We start from the raw sequence: 19735 nt of genomic DNA, 5'->3' as shown, positions 1-19735 counted from the left end.
TACGTCGCTCGTCGACGATTTGTACTACCACCTTAGCAAGTGACCACAGCCGGAACTGTGTTGGTGGACCGGGGTGATCTTAATTGATTCAGTATAAAATGACCTTTAATTCCGCGGGATACCAAGCGTGGTGTCACCACCCACCAAATGTGAGCTGAGAACCGGTTAGATGTATTTAAGTCTGTCCGGAGACGGCCAACCCTTTGTGTCATCTGACCCGCAGGTACAGAATGACGATCATCATTTGATCACAATAGGATTTTTATTTCACACACACATTAATATAACAACAACCGCGAGCTTCACATACATATTAGGCGTAACTGTCCCTCTCGCACATCCCGGGAGAGGTCATTCACCCGTCGTCACCCGGCCCTTCGGGGTTCAGACAGATGATACCGAATGTCAAATTCAATGTTCTATGGGTTCGCCAGAACCCTACTACGTTCCACCACCAAGGCCAACCAACGAAGGGCAGTCGAGACGTATCCGAGCACTTGTCCGTGTTCCGACCTCGTTCCGACCTCCCGGACGTCAGCTGGGTCTTGGGCATTGAAGTTTGCCCATTCGGGCCGTCATCCTCAGAATGGTAAAAGGCATCATGCGCTCCCCTCGTCACTTGGGTGGTGTCCAACTAACATCGGCGTAGCCAGGACGCGTCGGAACACGCACCATCCGAAGATCAAACTTTTTTAAAATTTTGCGGACGAGGGTACTAGCATGGTTTTGCTGGTCTCGGCCAGTCGACATGTGTGCAACCAATCTGATAAATCAGGAGGTCGTCGAACAGCGCGTGCCCCCATCGCTGAGGTGCGACTCATTGCAGTAAAGAACCAGCAGATTCCTGCAACTACTAGCATGGTTACCTCCATATTGGTCACCCAACATGTAGGCCTCTGTACCATGCACACGCTTATTTCTATCGGCCGAAAATTCTCGACCAGTTGCTTTAGCCGGTTCCTCCATCTCTACCCCTTCATAGGAACCGTTGCCCGGCGGGACCGACGTGGAGGCGCAACTCACCACGGTATAGAATAGGTGCTTAGGGTAAGATTCCCGTGGTTACTGTAACTATGAACAGACCCAGTCTCCTGGGTAGAATCCAACTAACATCGGCGTAGCCAGGACGCGTCGGAGACTCCCATCCTCGTTAAGAGAGTCATAGTTACTCCCGAAGGGACCAGTGTTTGTGCACACCAACGTCCCTCTGATCCTCGGTGATTCCCAAGCGTCATGTTCTGTACACTGGCCGATATGAATGATGAGCTACAGAACATCTAGTTTAAATAATTTATTATAAAACAACTGGGTGATAACGATAACTAGGATCAATAAAATAATAAACTACTAACCCTCACTAACTGCTATAGAGCGACTGCAAAATACGTCTATCCTCCAACACGACTTACTCCCAACTCCCCAGGCCCAGGGACAGGTGGTGGGTTTACACTGCCACCTAGTGGTCAGAGGTTGTGTTTAATATTATGTTCAGAATTGCTTTATGCATATCACCACCCCAGGGTCTTGCCGTTTATCACATATTTTCTTGTTTGCCCTGCCCAAGTGCATCACCTCACACTTATCCCGATTGAATTCCATTTGCCACTGATCAGCCCATCTGACCAGCCCGTCTTTATGCTCCTGTAATCTAAAGCTACCCTCATCACTATTTATCCCCCCATTAAGGTTTGTATCATCCACGAACTTACTGATCAACCCTCCTACATTCACGTCTAGTTGTAACCTAAATCCAGGCTGACGCTGAGAGAGTGCTGCACTGTCAAGAGATGCCGTCTGTCGGATGAAACATTGAACCAAGGTCTACTCGCTCAGGAGGCTGTTAACGATCCCATGGGGACTACTTGGGAGAAGAGCAGGGGAGATCCCACGCCCCTCCCCCGACCCCCGTCCCCCATCCCCCGTCCATGTCCGGGCCAACATTCATCCCTCAACCAACAACGTACAAACCGATGATCTGGCCATTGTCATGCTGAATTTCGTGGGAGCTTACTGTGCATTTCCCACGTTACAACAGTGACTATGCTTCGAACGTAGTTCATTGGCTGTGCAGCACTCTGGGACATCCTGAGATTGTGAAAGGCTCTATATAAATGCAATTCTTTCTTTCTAAACTTGCTGGTGGGAAATTGGCATTGAATCTGACCAGTTGCCCCCCTCACACACACGGCCTGCACTCACGTCCATTGTCTTCAGTGATAATGACCTCCCGATGTGTGTACCAGCTTCACTTATGGCAGAGTGGTCCCTCTTTATGGGCAACGTCTCAGCCCCATCGCATCCATGGGAATTGAATTCTGTAATAACCATAAGATCCCCCATTCGAAGGGGTCATCAAAGATGGTCACAGGTCAGGTTTGCAGTGAACCAGCTGGGTTCGTTCCTGTAATAATCTTTATTAGTGTCACAAGTAGGCTTACAGCAGCAGGGTAGCATGGTGGTTAGCATAAATGCTTCACAGCTCCAGGGTCCCAGGTTCGATTCCCGGCTGGGTCACTGTCTGTGTGGAGTCTGCACGTCCTCCCCCTGTTTGCGTGGGTTTCCTCCGGGTGCTCCGGTTTCCTCCCACAGTCCAAAGATGTGCAGGTTAGGTGGATTGGCCATGCTAAATTGCCCGTAGTGTCCTAATAAAAGTAAGGTTAAGGGGGGGTTGTTGGGTTACGGGTATAGGGTGGATACGTGGGTTTGAGTAGGGTGATCATGGCTCGGCACAACATCGAGGGCCGAAGGGCCTGTTCTGTGCTGTACTGTTCTATGTTCTACTGCAATGAAGTTACTGTGAAAACCCCCAGTCGCCACATTCCGGCGCCTGTTCGGGTACACTGAGGGAGAATTCAGAATGTCCAATTCGGGGGCAGCACGGTGGCACAGTGGCTTGCATTGCTGTCTATGGCGCTGAGGACCCGGGTTCGAACCCTGGCCCTGGGTCACTGTCCGTGTGGAATTTGCACATTCTCCCCGTGTCTGCGTGGGTTTCACCCCCACAACCCAAAGATGTGCAGGATAGGTAGATTGGCCATGCTAAATTACCCCTTAATTGGAAAAAATAATTGGGTACTCTAAGTTTATTTAAAAAAAAGAATGTCCAATTCACCTGACAAGCACGTCTTTCGGGACTTGTGGGAGGAAACCGGAGCACCCGGAGGAAACCCACGCAGACACGGGGAGAACGTGCAGACTCCGCGCAGACAGTGACCCAAGCCGGGAATCGAGCCTGCGAGGCAACAATGCTAACCACTGTGCTTCCGTGCGGCTGGCAATCAGTAACGAGCCAAACCTCCTCCCCTCACTGTGTGTGACTGATAGACCTGCGTGCGCCCTGCACTCACTGACCCCACCCCTGCCCCCGAGCTCAGGCAGTTTGGTGACTGATCGATCGAGCGAGCGAGGAGTTTATTGTGTGTACGATGGAGTCTCAGGTGAGACAGAACTTTCACCCAGACAGTGAGACGGCCATCAACAAACTCATCGGCCTCGAGTACTACACCTCATATGTGTACCTCGCCATGGTAAACTAGCCTCTTCTCACCTTAACACAGATTAGACTGTGACCTTAATGAGCCACTGCCTTCTAAAATGTCCCATAATTATTTCAGAAATATTTTCTTGATGCTGAACCTCTATTTGTGATTAGAGGGTTAAATGTTGCTGCTAATTCAGTTGAGCTCCAGGAGGTTGTCAATTTATTTTTGGGGCGTTCATGGAAAAGACAGGAATGGGGTCAGGAAAGAAGCTGCATTTCAGTAGCACCTTCCATGGTTTCCAGCTGTCTCAGAGTGCTCCGTGGCTGCTGAAGCACTTTAGGAGTGTGGTCGTGCTACATGGCCACACGGGATCAGAACACAGTCACCAAACAGGCCACGTGTCAGCACAGGCGGTGGGTGTCGTCACCGCAAGGGCATCCATGCTGTTACAAACATGCCTGACAGGACTGGTGTGCACAGAACCACATGGTTGACGAGGACTGTGTTGGGTGTGGGGGGGTTTAACTCTGTATCTAACCCCGTGTTGTACCTGTCCTGGGAGTGTTTGATGGGGACAGTGTAGAGGGAGCTTTACTCTGTATCTAACCCCGTGCTGTACCTGTCCTGGGAGTGTTTGATGGGGACAGTGTAGAGGGAGCTTTACTCTGTATCTAACCCCGTGCTGTACCTGTCCTGGGAGTGTTTGATGGGGACAGTGTAGAGGGAGCTTTACTCTGTATCTAACCCCGTGCTATACCTGTCCTGGGAGTGTTTGATGGGGACAGCGTAGAGGGAGCTTTACTCTGTATCTAACCCCGTGCTGTACCTGTCCTGGGAGTGTTTGATGGGGACAGTGTAGAGGGAGCTTTACTCTGTATCTAACCCCGTGCTGTACCTGTCCTGGGAGTGTTTGATGGGGACAGTGTGGAGGGAGCTTTACTCTGTATCTAACCCCGTGCTGTACCTGTCCTGGGAGTGTTTGATGGGGGACAGTGTGGAGGGAGCTTTACTCTGTATCTAACCCCGTGCTGTACCTGTCCTGGGAGTGTTTGATGGGGACAGTGTAGAGGGAGCTTTACTCTGTATCTAGCCCGGTGCTGTACCTGTCCTGGGAGTGTGTGATGGAGACAAGAAGTCCTTTCACCACCAAGTCAGCTGGTCATAACAACACGTAGATGCGTTTATGTATGTTTTTGTGTGCACCGATATATTCATGCGTGTGCATGTATGTGAATATGTGTCTGCATGTATGCATGTATGCCTGTATTTGCACATGTATCTTGTTGCATGTGTGGCGATTTTGTGGGTGGCTTGGAATATTATATTAAATATAAAATATTGCATATTTGACTAAATTCTTGGAAGTGGCTCTTCTTTTGTTTTAAAGTCACTGAATCCTGGCCCGTGAGATGGGTTTGTTGAAAGGGTTTATTGTCTGGTTGTTTTTGCAGTCTTTCTATTTCGAAAGGGACGATGTTGCTCTGGAGAACTTTGCCAAGTTTTTCTGCAAGTTGTCGGAGGTGGAGCGTAAGCACGCTGAAGAACTGATACATTACCAGAAGGACAGAGGCGGCCGTGTGCAGCTGGAAAGTATCGAGGTTAGCTGAACCTTTCGACACCACGGAGACTCCATTCCGGCTTTTCCAACTCTTCTCTTTCGTGCCTAAAAGGGACAATGGGCGGGATTCTCCGTCCCTCCACAGCAGCGGGATTCTCCGTCCGCCCACGACAGCGGGATTCCCCGCAACCCGCTGCCGTGAATGGGAGATCTGTCTGAGCGGCAGATCCTCCGTCCTCGACAGTAGCGCTAGCGGGGCGGCCCCGCAAAAGGAGAACCCCCGGCCAGCGAGGCAATCATTTCTCCCAATGCTTTCATCTCCGCCATTGCTTCAGTCACGAGGCCACAGCAGGGGGAATGAGCTGCGTCTTGAAGCAGTGACACAGGAGCGACCACCAGAGGAAATTTGGACATTGAACCTCTTAAGGAGATGTCAGGAAAGGCGACCAAATGTCTTGGTCAAGGGGTTGAATTCTGTAAAGGAGGAATGAGGTCAGAATTGGAGAAATGTCAAGGATTTGGAGGGTTAGAAATATGGAATGTTTAAGGCACAGAAAGAGGCCACTCGGTCCAATAAATGAGACACTCCCTATCCCTATTTTATAGCCTTTTGTCCATAGCCTGCAGCTTCAGGCACTAGACGTGTTTATCCAGACACATTTTAAACACCTTGAGGGTTCCGGACCCTTTCAGACAGTGTGTTCCACAATCCCACAATCCTCTGGGTGAAAATATCTCTCCTCATCTCCCCTCTAACCATTCGACCAATCACTTTCAGGGCTTTAACCGTAAATGTTTCTGTCTGCTTTACGGCTGTGTTTAGAGGGGTGGCTGCAGCGGCGAGAAACACCCCCGCGATTAAACTCCCCCCCCCCCGGGCCCGATCCCTGGTCGTGCCTCTACCAGCCTGGCATTGGTATCCTGTGCCAGGGTGCCTGGGCGGCAGTGCCAAGGTGCCGGGTGCCAGGATGTCACCTTGTCCCGTCCCCGACCCTCCGGGGTCTATAATGGCCGGGGACCCCCACTCCCCGTTATGACTGGTCCATGTTTGTGGATCTCGGTACTAAACGGGGCCCTGGCGAGGTCTCCGACAGGCGGCCCCATAGGTCCCGGGCCCCGGGAGAATCCCACGTACATATATTTAAATGAGCCTCATTTGAATATGCTAATGTGGATCACGCTCAGTGAGGGCGAGATCCAGATCGCGAAGTCTCGCGAGACTTTGTCAGGTGTTTCGAGCTTCGCAGATCTGGCCAGATTCGACGTCGCCATCTCAAGGGGCTGGTTTAGCTCACTGGGCTAAATCGCTGGCTTTTAAAGCAGACCAAGGCAGGCCAGCAGCACGGTTCAATTCCCGCACCAGCCTCCCCAAACAGGCGCCGGAATGTGGCGACTAGGGGCTTTTCACAATAACTTCATTGAAGCCTACTCGTGACAATAAGCCATTTTCATTTCATTTCATTGCGACGTTTTGTGCGCAGAATACAGTTTTTAACTCAAAGCCATTTCAGGCTCGATGGAATGCCACCCGTGCAGTCCAGTGTGGCAGTTAGCATCTATTCACCTGTGGTTGGCAATGAATCCCAATTGGAGCTAATTGCATTATTGATTATTCGATAAAAGATGAGTTGTGGACACTGCTGTTGGCCACCTGATCTCAATACTGACGATCGCATGGCGCAGTTGAATTTTAACCTCTGTGTGCGTCTGTTGGTAAACACAATGCAAGACATGTGCGTGTTGAGTGTTTTACTTCCTTAGAAGCAGATGTTTGTGTAAACGTACAAATGTGAGGCCTGTGTTGTGTGGCTTGTCAATAATTTCTTCTTAGGCAACACTGCCGCAGATCATTGAGCTCGAGAGCTGCATTTCACCATCCTCACCACTAGAGAGCAATGGTCTGCCAATTTTGCAAAGGAACTGTTCAATAGTATCCATCCCAAAACACTTTACAGCTGAGGTTCTTTGGAAGCCGAGTCAATGTTGGTGACATTGAAGGAATCCAGCTGCCAATTTGCACAGGGCAACGCCCTCGCGAACAGCGGCGAAATGATGAGGATACCGTGGGTGGGATTCTCCAATAACGCGGCTACGTCCCCACTCCAGCATCAAAACGTTTCACTCTGGACTTTGTTGGAGAAAGTCGAGAGTGATTCTCCTACCTGAGGGGGGCTAGGAGGACCCCGTGAGTGCTCCACGCACTCAGCCTGGCCGATACGGGGCCCTGCACTTCCGGTCGGGAGACCTGCCAAAGGCAGAGGCCTTTGGCGGCCGCCCCACACAACATGGCGGACCCACAACGCGGAGCGGCCCCAAAAATGTAGGCCCCCTGAGATCGCGCGCGCCCGCGGATCGGTGGTCCCCCGATCGCAAGCCTGGCTGTCCCACAGGGCCCCCCCCCCCTCACCAGGGCAGCCGCGGACTGAGTCCGGCGACCGTTCCCGACAGGCAAAACGCGGTTAGAACCACGCCGTTGGGAACTCGGCCAGTTGCCGTCGGTGAATCGCGGAGGGTATCCTCTGTCAATGGCCCCCTACCCGCGCCGCGTAGACCGCGCGCACGATTCGCGGCGATTCTCTGAGGACCAGAGAATCGCGGGAGCGTGGCCGCGCCGGTTTTCGCCGTCAACGCCCATTCTCCGCCCCCAGGCCAATCGCGATTTCGGCACGGAGGCTCAGAGAATTCCGCCCCATCTGTTTAGATGTTGGCTGAATGTTAAGTACTGAAACCTCCCTGCATTTATATAACACCCTTTGTGACAGCTGAATGTCCCAACATGCTTTACAGCCAATGAAGTACATTTGAAGTGTGGCCACTGTTGTAGGAAAGGTGGCAGCTAATTTGTACACAGCAAGCTCCCAAAAATGGCCAAGTGATGACCGGGCAAACTTGACGTCACCCGTCTTCCAACACGAACCAGTTCGCGTTCGCCCCGTCACTCTGGGAGCTCGCTGACCCGCAGTGACTCACGGGTCAAGCACCACTTTGCATTTGAAAACCTAGACCTTGATTTCAAGTCCCTGTGTGGCCTCGCGTCCCCTCCCTATCTCTGTAACGTCCCCCAGCCCCTCACAATCCCTCTGAGATACCTGCACCCCTCTAATTCTGGTCTCTTGAGCATTCCGACTATAATCGCTCCAGCAGTGGGTGGCCGGGCCTCCTATTGCCAGGCTCCCAACCCCTGAAACCCCCTCCCTAAACCTCTGCCCCTCCACCTTGACTTTGTCCGTCAAGACACTCTTTAAATCCTGCCTCTTTGACCCGACCCTTGGTAATTTGCATGAAGACCACCTTATGGGCGCGATTCTCCGCCCCGCACGCCGGGTGGGAGAATAGCGGGAGGGCCTCCCGACATTTTTCACGCCCTCCCGCTATTTCCCCCCCCCCCAACCCACAAATCGCCACTCGCCGTTTTTTACAGCGAGCGGCGATTCTCCGAGGCCGATGGGCCGAGCGGCCGGGCCTTCACGCCCGTTTCACCACGGCAGCAAACACACCTGCTCGCTGCCATCGTGAAATGCCCGTTTGGGGCATCTAGAGGCCCGATTGGCACGGGAGCACCACGACTGTGCTCGGGAGGGGACAGGCCCGCGATCAGTGCCCACCGATCGTCGGGCCAGCGTCCAAAACAGACGCACTATTTCCCCTCCGCCGCCCGGCAAGATCAAGCCGCCACGTCTTGCCGGGCGGCTGAGGAGAAAGACCGCAACTGCGCATGCGCGGCTGACGTCATCGGCCGCGTCAGCCGCCGTGATGCTTGATGACTGTCGTCAAGGCCGCGCCGCCGTGACGCACGGGGCCGCGCTCCTAGCCCCGCCCGGGGGGGGGAGAATCGCGCCCTATGTGCCTCGGGTTTTGTTTGATAATGCGCCTGCAAAGCACCTTGGTTGTCACATGAAGGGGGCTATATGAGTAGAAGTTGCTGTTGTTACAATCTACTTTTGTGATGTTGGTTGAGAGATAGATATTTGACAGGAGAACACCCCCCCCCCCCCCCCCCCCCCCCCCCCCGCCCGCCCGCAGCCGTATTTACATCCAGGTGAAAGGTCAGACGAGTTGTCAACATAATGCTTCCCTTGAGAGATGCCATCTGTGACTGCGCAGCGCTCCCTCTGTACGGCACTGGGAGTGCCAGGGCACCTTATGTGCTCAAATCTCCATATTTCAATATGACTCCCCGACTCTCTGCCTCATAAGACGCACCGGGTATCGATTGAGCCATGACTGAGCACTGGTTAGACATTCACCGAACAGCATTTGAAGGGACACACCTACTTCTGTGTGGTCTGTGGATCTACAGGTTAAATGCCGTGTGCCATAAGCTTGCCAATACCTTTGAACTCTTCCTTATTTTACTTCCTATAATGTTCTAGTGTTTGCTGAGGTGGAGAATCTCAGCCAGAATGTTGACAGAACTAATACAAATATTTTCCTAACCTCTGGGATAGGGAAGTGGGTATCAGCCTGGGTATTAAGTCACAACTTCCTCAGTTGCACAGATGTGTTTTCCTTGTGTTAACCAAATAATCTAAACCAACAAACTCAGGGATGAATTAAAAATACATTTCCCTGCAGGGTTCCTGCGTCAAGGTAAAACAGAAAACTTAAAACAGCAAAACAAAACGTCATTAGAGATGGGACGCCCCAGTTCCCCGCGGGGCCCGCCGGTCACGGAAGGCCTCGATCGCACTGGCGGACGTCGCATGCTCCCTTCCCAGGGACACCCGCCAACGAGCATAGCCATGGAAGAGGGGCAGATATTCAGGATGGATGGCCACACGCTGCCTGGACTTAGTAATGGGCAACGGCCAGGCCCAGAAGAGGGCCCAGGAGGAGGTCCTCCACCCTCCCCCCCCCCCCCCCCCCCCCCCCCCCCTCCCCACTCCACACCCAGGTGACTGAAGGTCAAGAGTGTGGAGCTGAAGAGTGAGCAAAAATAAAGTAACAGATTTTTCAGAAAACTAATAAAGGAGTTTTTTGAGGCACTAAAAACTAATAAAGGGGTTTTTGGAGACTAATTTGAGGCAGCAGGGTAGCATGGTGGTTAGCATAAATGCTTCACAGCTCCAGGGTCCCAGGTTCGATTCCCGGCTGGGTCACTGTCTGTGCGGAGTCTGTACGTCCTCCCCCTGTGTGCGTGGGTTTCCTCCGGGTGCTCCGGTTTCCTCCCACAGTCCAAAAACGTGCGGGTTAGGTGGATTGGCCATGCTAAATTGCCCTTAGTGTCCAAAATTGCCCTTAGTGTTGGGTGGGGTTACTGGGTTATGGGGCTAGGGTGAATCTCCGAGTAAGGCAGGAGGACTGCTGCGCGGAGAGCCCTCCACGCGGGCCATCTGCTGTCAGATGGCAGCAATTCGTGCCCAGGGCATGTCCGGACGGTGGGCAGAGGCAAGGGAGGTGAAAGGTGCGCAGAAGCAGCCCATCCAGGAATCCCCTCCAGGCCGTGCTGATGGGCACGGCGGGGGGGGGGGGGGCATTTCCATGAGGAGACGCTGATTGTGGGGCACCGGCCCCCGAGGGAGGGTAGGGGTGTTTTGTGGGGTGGGTGTGGAATTCTGTCGGAGCAGGGGCTTCCCTCAGGGACGGGTCCACCGCACACCTGAGCATCCTCGAGACCTCGGATTCCATCGGGGCCGAGCGCCACCGTTTTAAGGCGTTGGGCGGCGTTGGCCGCGAGTGTCCACCAACGCCGAACCCGTCAGTTCAAAACGGGTCATCCAGTCCAATCCTCAGGCACCCAGTACGCCCCCAATTCCTTCTATACAAACACCTTCCAACAGGGACATGACTAAACAAGGGCCCTGATCCAAAAACCTCATCCTGGCTTTCAAATCCTTCCATGGTCTCCCCCCCCCCCCCCCTCCCCCCCCCCCCCCCCCCCCGATGCCAGTAATCTTCGTCAGCCCGACAAACCCTTCAAGATCTCTGCGTTCTACGAATCTTTGGCATCCGACCGATGCCTGATAGATCATAGATCATAGAATTTACAGTGCAGAAGGAGGCCATTCGGCCCATCGAGTCTGCACCAGCTCCTGGAAAGAGCACCCTACCCAAGGTCAGCACTTCCACCCTAGCCCCATAACCCAGTAACCCCACCCAACACTAAGGGCAATTTTGGACACTAAGGGCAATTTAGCATGGCCAATCCACCTAACCTGCACATCTTTGGACTGTGGGAGGAAACTGGAGCTCCCGGAGGAAACCCACGCACACAGGGAGGATTTGCAGACTCCGCACAGACAGTGACCCAAGCCGGAATCGAACCTGGGACCCTGGAGCTGTGAGGCAATTGTGCTAACCACTGTGCTACCGTGTGCATCGCTTCGCCATGGCCGGTTGTGCCTTCGGTTGCCTAGGCCATAACCCCTGAAATTTCCTCCCTAAACCTCTCCATCTCTCTCTCTCACTCTCTCCGTCTCTCTCTCTCTCTCTCACTCTCTCCACCTCTCTCTCGCTTCTCCTTTCAGACCAGTATCTTTGGCCAAGCCTCCTGGCCTCCTGTCCTCCCAACTCCTGGCAATGGCTCCGAATCGGACGTTGTTGCTCCTGTGAAAGTCGCTAGATAAACGCAATTCGTTGTTCGTGTTGCCAGCGTCCACCATATTGCGAGGACAGGAAGTATGAATTAGTCCCCCCCCCCCCCGCCCCCACACACACACATTTTGATTCTTCCCTGCACACAAAGCAGGCAACTGTGTGACGCTGGTGGAAATCCCGGTTATGAAGCGACCCACGGCAAACGGGCAGAGTCAAGTTGTCCCCTCTGCTACGGCTCACCACCTCGCTGCCGATATGGGGCTAGAGTTTCAGGCTTTGGTCGAGCAGGCACCCCCCCCTCCCCCCCCAATCGTGCTTATGTTAAAATACAGCCTGACAACGTCAGCGTGCCGACCCCACGCCCGGCCCGCCGGTCTCTATCACGGGGGCAAAAATCAGAAGCCCCCCCAACATTTTCAAAACACCAATTGGCCAGATATTGAACTTGTTAAAGACCCAATTCACTGCAGTTTTTCATTGCCCCCCTCCATTTCCCGGTATTCTCTTGGGGAAAAAGGTTGGCAGTGATTGAGAGCGGGCATGAAGAGGTGGAGGAAAAGGCCTTGAACCAAGTCCATGGCTACAGAGTCTGCTGGCAAAGGTGGCAGCATGTGGAAGTCAGTAGCCTGCATTTTTGAGGGGCTGTTTTTAGGCTGACGTAACAAGGAAGGACAGAGCGAAGGGCACAGGGTCTTACGTTCTGGGGGAGGAACTGCAGACCGAGATCTCAGTTTGAGTCTTTCACTTCCACAGAAACCAGAAAAACAAGATTGGAGGAATGGGCTGGAGGCCGCTCAATACGCACTGGAGTTGCAGAAAACCATCAACAAGTCTCTCCTCGACCTGCATCATCTGGCTTCTGATCAGCAAGACCCTCAGGTAGCTTTTGTTTTGTTGCCTCTGACAGATGTCAACCCAAAACCTCCGTTACTGATAGACACTGACCCACAGAGTCCGTTACTGATAGATACTGACCCACAGAGACCGTTACTGATAGATACTGACCCACAGAGTCCGTTACTGATAGATACTGACCCACAGAGACCGTTACTGATAGATACTGACCCACAGAGACCGTTGCTGATAGATACTGACCCACAGAGACCGTTACTGATAGATACTGACCCACAGAGTCCGTTACTGATAGATACTGACCCACAGAGACCGTTACTGATAGATACTGACCCACAGAGTCGGTTACTGATAGATACTGACCCACAGAGACCGTTACCGATAGATACTGACCCACAGAGTCCGTTACTGATAGATACTGACCCACAGAGTCTGTTACTGATAGATACTGACCCACAGAGTCCGTTACTGATAGATACTGACCTACAGAGACCGTTACTGATAGATACTGACCCACAGAGACTGTTACTGATAGATACTGACCCACAGAGACTGTTACTGATAGATACTGACCCACAGAGTCCGTTACTGATAGATACTGACCCACAGAGTCCGTTACTGATAGATACTGACCCACAGAGACTGTTACTGATAGATACTGACCCACAGAGTCCGTTACTGATAGATACTGACCCACAGAGTCCGTTACTGATACTGACCCACAGAGATCGTTACTGATAGATACTGACCCACAGAGTCCGTTACTGATAGATACTGACCCACAGAGACCGTTACTGATAGATACTGACCCACAGAGACCGTTGCTGATAGATACTGACCCACAGAGACCGTTACTGATAGATACTGACCCACGGAGTCCGTTACTGATAGATACTGACCCACAGAGTCCATTACTGATAGATACTGACCCACAGAGACCGTTACTGATAGATACTGACCCACAGAGACCGTTGCTGACAGATACTGACCCACAGAGTCCATTACTGATAGATACTGACCCACAGAGTCCGTTACTGATAGATACTGACCCACAGAGTCCATTACTGATAGATACTGACCCACAGAGACCGTTACTGATAGATACTGACCCACAGAGACCGTTACTGATAGATACTGACCCACGGAGTCCGTTACTGATAGATACTGACCCACAGAGTCCATTACTGATAGATACTGACCCACAGAGTCCGTTACTGATAGATACTGACCCACAGAGACTGTTACTGATAGATACTGACCCACAGAGACTGTTACTGATAGATACTGACCCACAGAGACCGTTACTGATAGATACTGACCCACATAGACCGTTACTGACAGATACTGACCCACAGACACTGTTACTGATAGATACTGACCCACAGAGATTGTTACTGATAGATACTGACCCACAGAGACCGTTACTGATAGATACTGACCCACAGAGACCGTTACTGATAGATACTGACCCACAGTCCGTTACTAATAGATACTGACCCACAGAGACCGTTACTGATAGATACTGACCCACAGAGTCCATTACTGATAGATACTGACCCACAGAGTCCGTTACTGATAGATACTGACCCACAGAGTCCGTTACTGACAGATACTGACCCACAGAGACTGTTACTGATAGATACTGACCCACAGAGTCGTTACTGATAGATACTGACCCACAGAGTCCGTTACTGATAGATACTGACCCACAGAGTCCGTTACTGACAGATACTGACCCACAGAGATCGTTACTGATAGATACTGACCCACAGAGTCCGTTACTGATAGATACTGACCCACAGAGTCCGTTACTGACAGATACTGACCCACAGAGTCCGTTACTGATACTGACCCACAGAGACCGTTACTGATAGATACTGACCCACAGAGTCCGTTACTGATACTGACCCACAGAGTCCGTTACTGATAGATACTGACCCACAGAGTCCATTACTGATAGATACTGACCCACAGAGACTGTTACTAATAGATACTGACCCACAGAGTCCGTTACTGATAGATACTGACCCACAGAGACCGTTACTGATAGATACTGACCCACAGAGACTGTTACTGATAGATACTGACCCACAGAGACCGTTACTGATAGATACTGACCCACAGAGTCCGTTACTGATAGATACTGACCCACAGAGTCCGTTACTGATAGATACTGACCCACAGAGACCGTTACTGACAGATACTGACCCACAGAGTCCGTTACTGATACTGACCCACAGAGACCGTTACTGATAGATACTGACCCACAGAGTCCGTTACTGATACTGACCCACAGAGTCCGTTACTGATAGATACTGACCCACAGAGTCCATTACTGATAGATACTGACCCACAGAGACTGTTACTGATAGATACTGACCCACAGAGTCCGTTACTGATAGATACTGACCCACAGAGACCGTTACTGATAGATACTGACCCACAGAGACTGTTACTGCTAGATACTGACCCACAGAGACCGTTACTGATAGATACTGACCCACAGAGTCCGTTACTGATAGATACTGACCCACAGAGTCCGTTACTGATAGATACTGACCCACAGAGACCGTTACTGATAGATACTGACCCACAGAGTCCGTTACTGATAGATACTGACCCACAGAGTCCGTTACTGATAGATACTGACCCACAGAGTCCGTTACTGATAGATACTGACCCACAGAGTCCGTTACTGATAGATACTGACCCACAGAGTCCGTTACTGATAGATACTGACCCACAGAGTCCGTTACTGATAGATACTGACCCACAGAGTCCGTTACTGATAGATACTGACCCAAGAGTCCGTTACTGATAGATACTGACCCACAGAGTCCGTTACTGATACTGACCCACAGAGTCCGTTACTGATAGATACTGACCCACAGAGACCGTTACTGACAGATACTGACCCACAGAGTCCGTTACTGATACTGACCCACAGAGACCGTTACTGATAGATACTGACCCACAGAGTCCGTTACTGATACTGACCCACAGAGTCCGTTACTGATAGATACTGACCCACAGAGTCCATTACTGATAGATACTGACCCATAGAGTCCGTTTCTGATACTGACCCATAGAGTCCGTTACTGATACTGACCCACAGAGTCCGTTACTGATAGATACTGACCCACAGAGACCGTTACTGATAGATACTGACCCACAGAGACCGTTACTGATAGATACTGACCCACAGAGACTGTTACTGATAGATACTGACCCACAGAGTCCGTTACTGATAGATACTGACCCACAGAGACCGTTACTCATAGATACTGACCCACAGAGACTGTTACTGCTAGATACTGACCCACAGAGACCGTTACTGATAGATACTGACCCACAGAGTCCGTTACTGATAGATACTGACCCACAGAGTCCGTTACTGATAGATACTGACCCACAGAGACCGTTACTGATAGATACTGACCCACAGAGTCCGTTACTGATAGATACTGACCCACAGAGTCCGTTACTGATAGATACTGACCCACAGAGTCCGTTACTGATAGATACTGACCCACAGAGTCCGTTACTGATAGATACTGACCCACAGAGTCCGTTACTGATAGATACTGACCCACAGAGTCCGTTACTGATAGATACTGACCCACAGAGTCCGTTACTGATAGATACTGACCCAAGAGTCCGTTACTGATAGATACTGACCCACAGAGTCCGTTACTGATAGATACTGACCCACAGAGACCGTTACTGATAGATACTGACCCACAGAGTCCGTTACTGATAGATACTGACCCACAGAGTCCGTTACTGATAGATACTGACCCAAGAGTCCGTTACTGATAGATACTGACCCACAGAGTCCGTTACTGATAGATGCTGACCCACAGAGTCCATTACTAATAGATACTGACCCACAGAGAACGTTACTGATAGATACTGACCCACAGAGTCCGTTACCGATAGATACTGACCCACAGAGTCCGTTACTGATAGATACTGATCCACAGAGTCCGTTACTGATAGATACTGACCCACAGAGTTCGTTACTGACTGATACTAACCCACAGAGACCGTTACTGATAGATACTGACCCACAGAGTCCGTTACGGATAGATACTGACCCACAGAGACTGTTACTGATAGATACTGACCCACAGAGCCGTTACTGATAGATACTGACCCACAGAGACTGTTACTGATAGATACTGACCCACAGAGTCCGTTACTGATAGATACTGACCCACAGAGTCCGTTACTGATAGATACTGACCCACAGAGTCCGTTAATGATAGATACTGACCCACAGAGTCCGTTACTGATAGATACTGACCCACAGAGTCCGTTACGGATAGATACTGACCCACAGAGACTGTTACTGATAGATACTGACCCACAGAGCCGTTACTGATAGATACTGACCCACAGAGACTGTTACTGATAGATACTGACCCACAGAGTCCGTTACTGATAGATACTGACCCACAGAGTCCGTTACTGATAGATACTGACCCACAGAGTCCGTTACTGATAGATACTGACCCACAGAGTCCGTTACTGATAGATACTGACCCACAGAGTCCGTTACTGATAGATACTGACCCACAGAGACTGTTACTGATAGATACTGACCCACAGAGTCCGTTACTGATAGATACTGACCCACAGAGTCCGTTACTGATAGATACTGACCCACAGAGACCGTTACTGATAGATACTGACCCACAGAGTCCGTTACTGATACTGACCCACAGAGTCCGTTACTGATAGATACTGACCCACAGAGTCCGTTACTGATAGATACTGACCCACAGAGTCCGTTACTGATAGATACTGACCCACAGAGACCGTTACTGATAGATACTGACCCACAGAGACTGTTACTGAGAGATACTGACCCACAGAGTCCGTTACTGATAGATACTGACCCACAGAGACTGTTACTGATAGATACTGACCCACAGAGTCCGTTACTGATAGATACTGACCCACAGAGACCGTTACTGATAGATACTGACCCACAGAGACTGTTACTGATAGATACTGACCCACAGAGACCGTTACTGATAGATACTGACCCACAGAGTCCGTTACTGATAGATACTGACCCACAGAGTCCGTTACTGATAGATACTGACCCACAGAGTCCGTTACTGATAGATACTGACCCACAGAGTCCGTTACTGATAGATACTGACCCACAGAGTCCGTTACTGATAGATACTGACCCAAGAGTCCGTTACTGATAGATACTGACCCACAGAGTCCGTTACTGATAGATACTGACCCACAGAGTCCGTTACTGATAGATACTGACCCACAGAGTCCATTACTAATAGATACTGACCCACAGAGACCGTTACTGATAGATACTGACCCACAGAGTCCGTTACTGATAGATACTGACCCACAGAGACTGTTACTGATAGATACTGACCCACAGAGCCGTTACTGATAGATACTGACCCACAGAGACCGTTACTGATAGATACTGACCCACAGAGTCCGTTACTGATAGATACTGACCCACAGAGTCCATTACTGATAGATACTGACCCACAGAGTCCGTTACTGATAGATACTGACCCACAGTGTCCATTACTGATAAATACTGACCTCACAGAGACCGTTACTGATAGATACTGACCCACAGAGTCCGTTACTGATAGATACTGACCCATAGAGTCCGTTACTGATAAATATTGACCCAAGAGTCCGTTACTGATAAGTATTGACCGACAGAGTCCATTACTGATAAATATTGACGATATGGACCTGACAGTTTAGTCATTCAGTGTTTTTCTGTTGATAAATTGTCATAATTCTGCAGGTGGTGATCCTATTTCCATCCTGTTTTTCAGATGTGCGATTTCCTTGAATCCACTTTCTTGAAGAGCAGCGTGGAGTTCATTAAGAAACTGGGAGATTACGTCACAGTCCTCAAGCAGTTGAACAAAGGGCAGATGGGTGGCCTGGGTGAATACCTCTTTAATAAGCACACACTCGGCTAAAGGGATTGGACTATTGGAATCTCTGTGACCTTCAATCCCCTGGGCTGGGTTCAGAGCCAAAACATTTTAAACTGAATGGTGAACAAATGTGGGCAGCGATTGTCTCCGGAGCACGATTGGCCTATTTTAAGTAATAAATAATCTTACAGAAAGTAAAATGGTCTCTGTGGGTCAGTATCTATCAGTAATGGTTGTACGGATGTAATGAGTGTTTCTATTCTTGTTTGTTTACGACCCTGTTCCGTCGCTCGCACCAGGCTGCGTGTTGTGATCTGTGCCTCACAAGACTGTCAAATTAAATTTCTATAAACTTTTCTTCCTCCTACACTCTTGGGCTCGCATGCGGTTCAGAAGAATGCGGACAGCGTGGGTTCGATTCCCGTTCCAGCTGAGGTAGACTTGGGACCTGCGGTATTATCATAACTATCAGCATTGCAAGGGTTAATGTAGTGTCAAGAGTAGCCACTTGAGGGAGCTGCAGATACAACTATATAAAGCAGGGATGCTAGACCTTAGGGGAGGTGGGTATTGCAGGAGATAGCTAGTGAAGGTCATCCGAGCAGATAGTGTGAGAAGGTTAGATTCTAGTTAAACCAGCTAGTGAGATTAGCAGTAGGTGAGTGTAGTCAGATGTTATTGATCAATTCTATATCCTAAAAGGACTAAGTGTCGAAATCCAGTTTGGTGGTGTGAATAAAATCATAGCTTTGTTTAAGTTAAATCATAGCTTTGTTTAAGTAAAAGCTATACTGTGAATTTTGTGGAACACTACGCCAACCATCCTGAATCAGCAACACAAAGAACACCACAGGACTGCCTCCTTCCCCCCCCCCCCCCCCCCCCCCCCCCCCCCCCCTCCGAGAGTGGTAACGTAACCACCATCAACAAAAGCTGCCAAGGAAACAGCTCCGGGTAAAGCACCAGCACACCAGGAACTAAGGACCTGCAATCAGACGGAGCACGCCTGCCATCGTAAACGGATATTCCCAAGCGCTCATTTCACTGGCGCCGACTCAAGTTGGGTGTTTTCCGGCTCCAGATGGGAATTAATTTCTAATGTTGGGTTGGTGGGAGATGGTCAAGTGTCAGTGAGGCCAGAAGTGATGCCAGTCAGGGGCACCCCTGGCCTGGGATGCCACCCTTGCCAACCCTGGGACCTGGACTCGCGACCCCCCCACCCGGAATCTCCCTATCAACCCATTTTGGGCAGCCGGCTGGCAGAGTGGACTTCAGTCAATTCTGTTAAATCGGTGTTCACTGATTTCCTACCCTCCTGCCAACGCGTGCAACCTTTCTCCAGCCACTCCATCGAAGCCCCTCAT

General features: G+C 50.7%; 1 protein-coding gene across 1 annotated transcript; it reads left to right on the top strand.

Annotated features, from left to right (window-relative positions):
- Positions 1 to 3341: 3341 nt before the first annotated feature.
- LOC119956603 (ferritin, lower subunit-like) lies at positions 3342 to 18571 on the top strand. Its single transcript, XM_038783935.1, has 4 exons — positions 3342 to 3527; positions 4934 to 5080; positions 12331 to 12456; positions 18264 to 18571. The coding sequence occupies exons 1-4, from the start codon at positions 3426 to 3428 to the stop codon at positions 18411 to 18413; spliced, it is 525 nt and encodes a 174-aa protein (XP_038639863.1). The 5' UTR covers positions 3342 to 3425; the 3' UTR covers positions 18414 to 18571.
- Positions 18572 to 19735: the final 1164 nt, after the last annotated feature.

This window comes from Scyliorhinus canicula, chromosome 23, assembly GCF_902713615.1.
Source record: "Scyliorhinus canicula chromosome 23, sScyCan1.1, whole genome shotgun sequence".
Lineage (NCBI taxonomy): Eukaryota > Metazoa > Chordata > Chondrichthyes > Carcharhiniformes > Scyliorhinidae > Scyliorhinus > Scyliorhinus canicula.
This window is presented reverse-complemented; position numbering and strand designations above follow the sequence as displayed.

Excerpts from the sequence above, each read along its gene's own strand:
- LOC119956603 (XM_038783935.1), top strand. The coding sequence starts at position 3,426 with ATGGAGTCTCAGGTGAGACAGAACTTTCACCCAGACAGTGAGACGGCC. Across the intron at positions 5,081-12,330 it reads TGCAGCTGGAAAGTATCGAG|AAACCAGAAAAACAAGATTG; the intron begins GTTAGCTGAACC and ends TCACTTCCACAG. Across the intron at positions 12,457-18,263 it reads CTGATCAGCAAGACCCTCAG|ATGTGCGATTTCCTTGAATC; the intron begins GTAGCTTTTGTT and ends CCTGTTTTTCAG.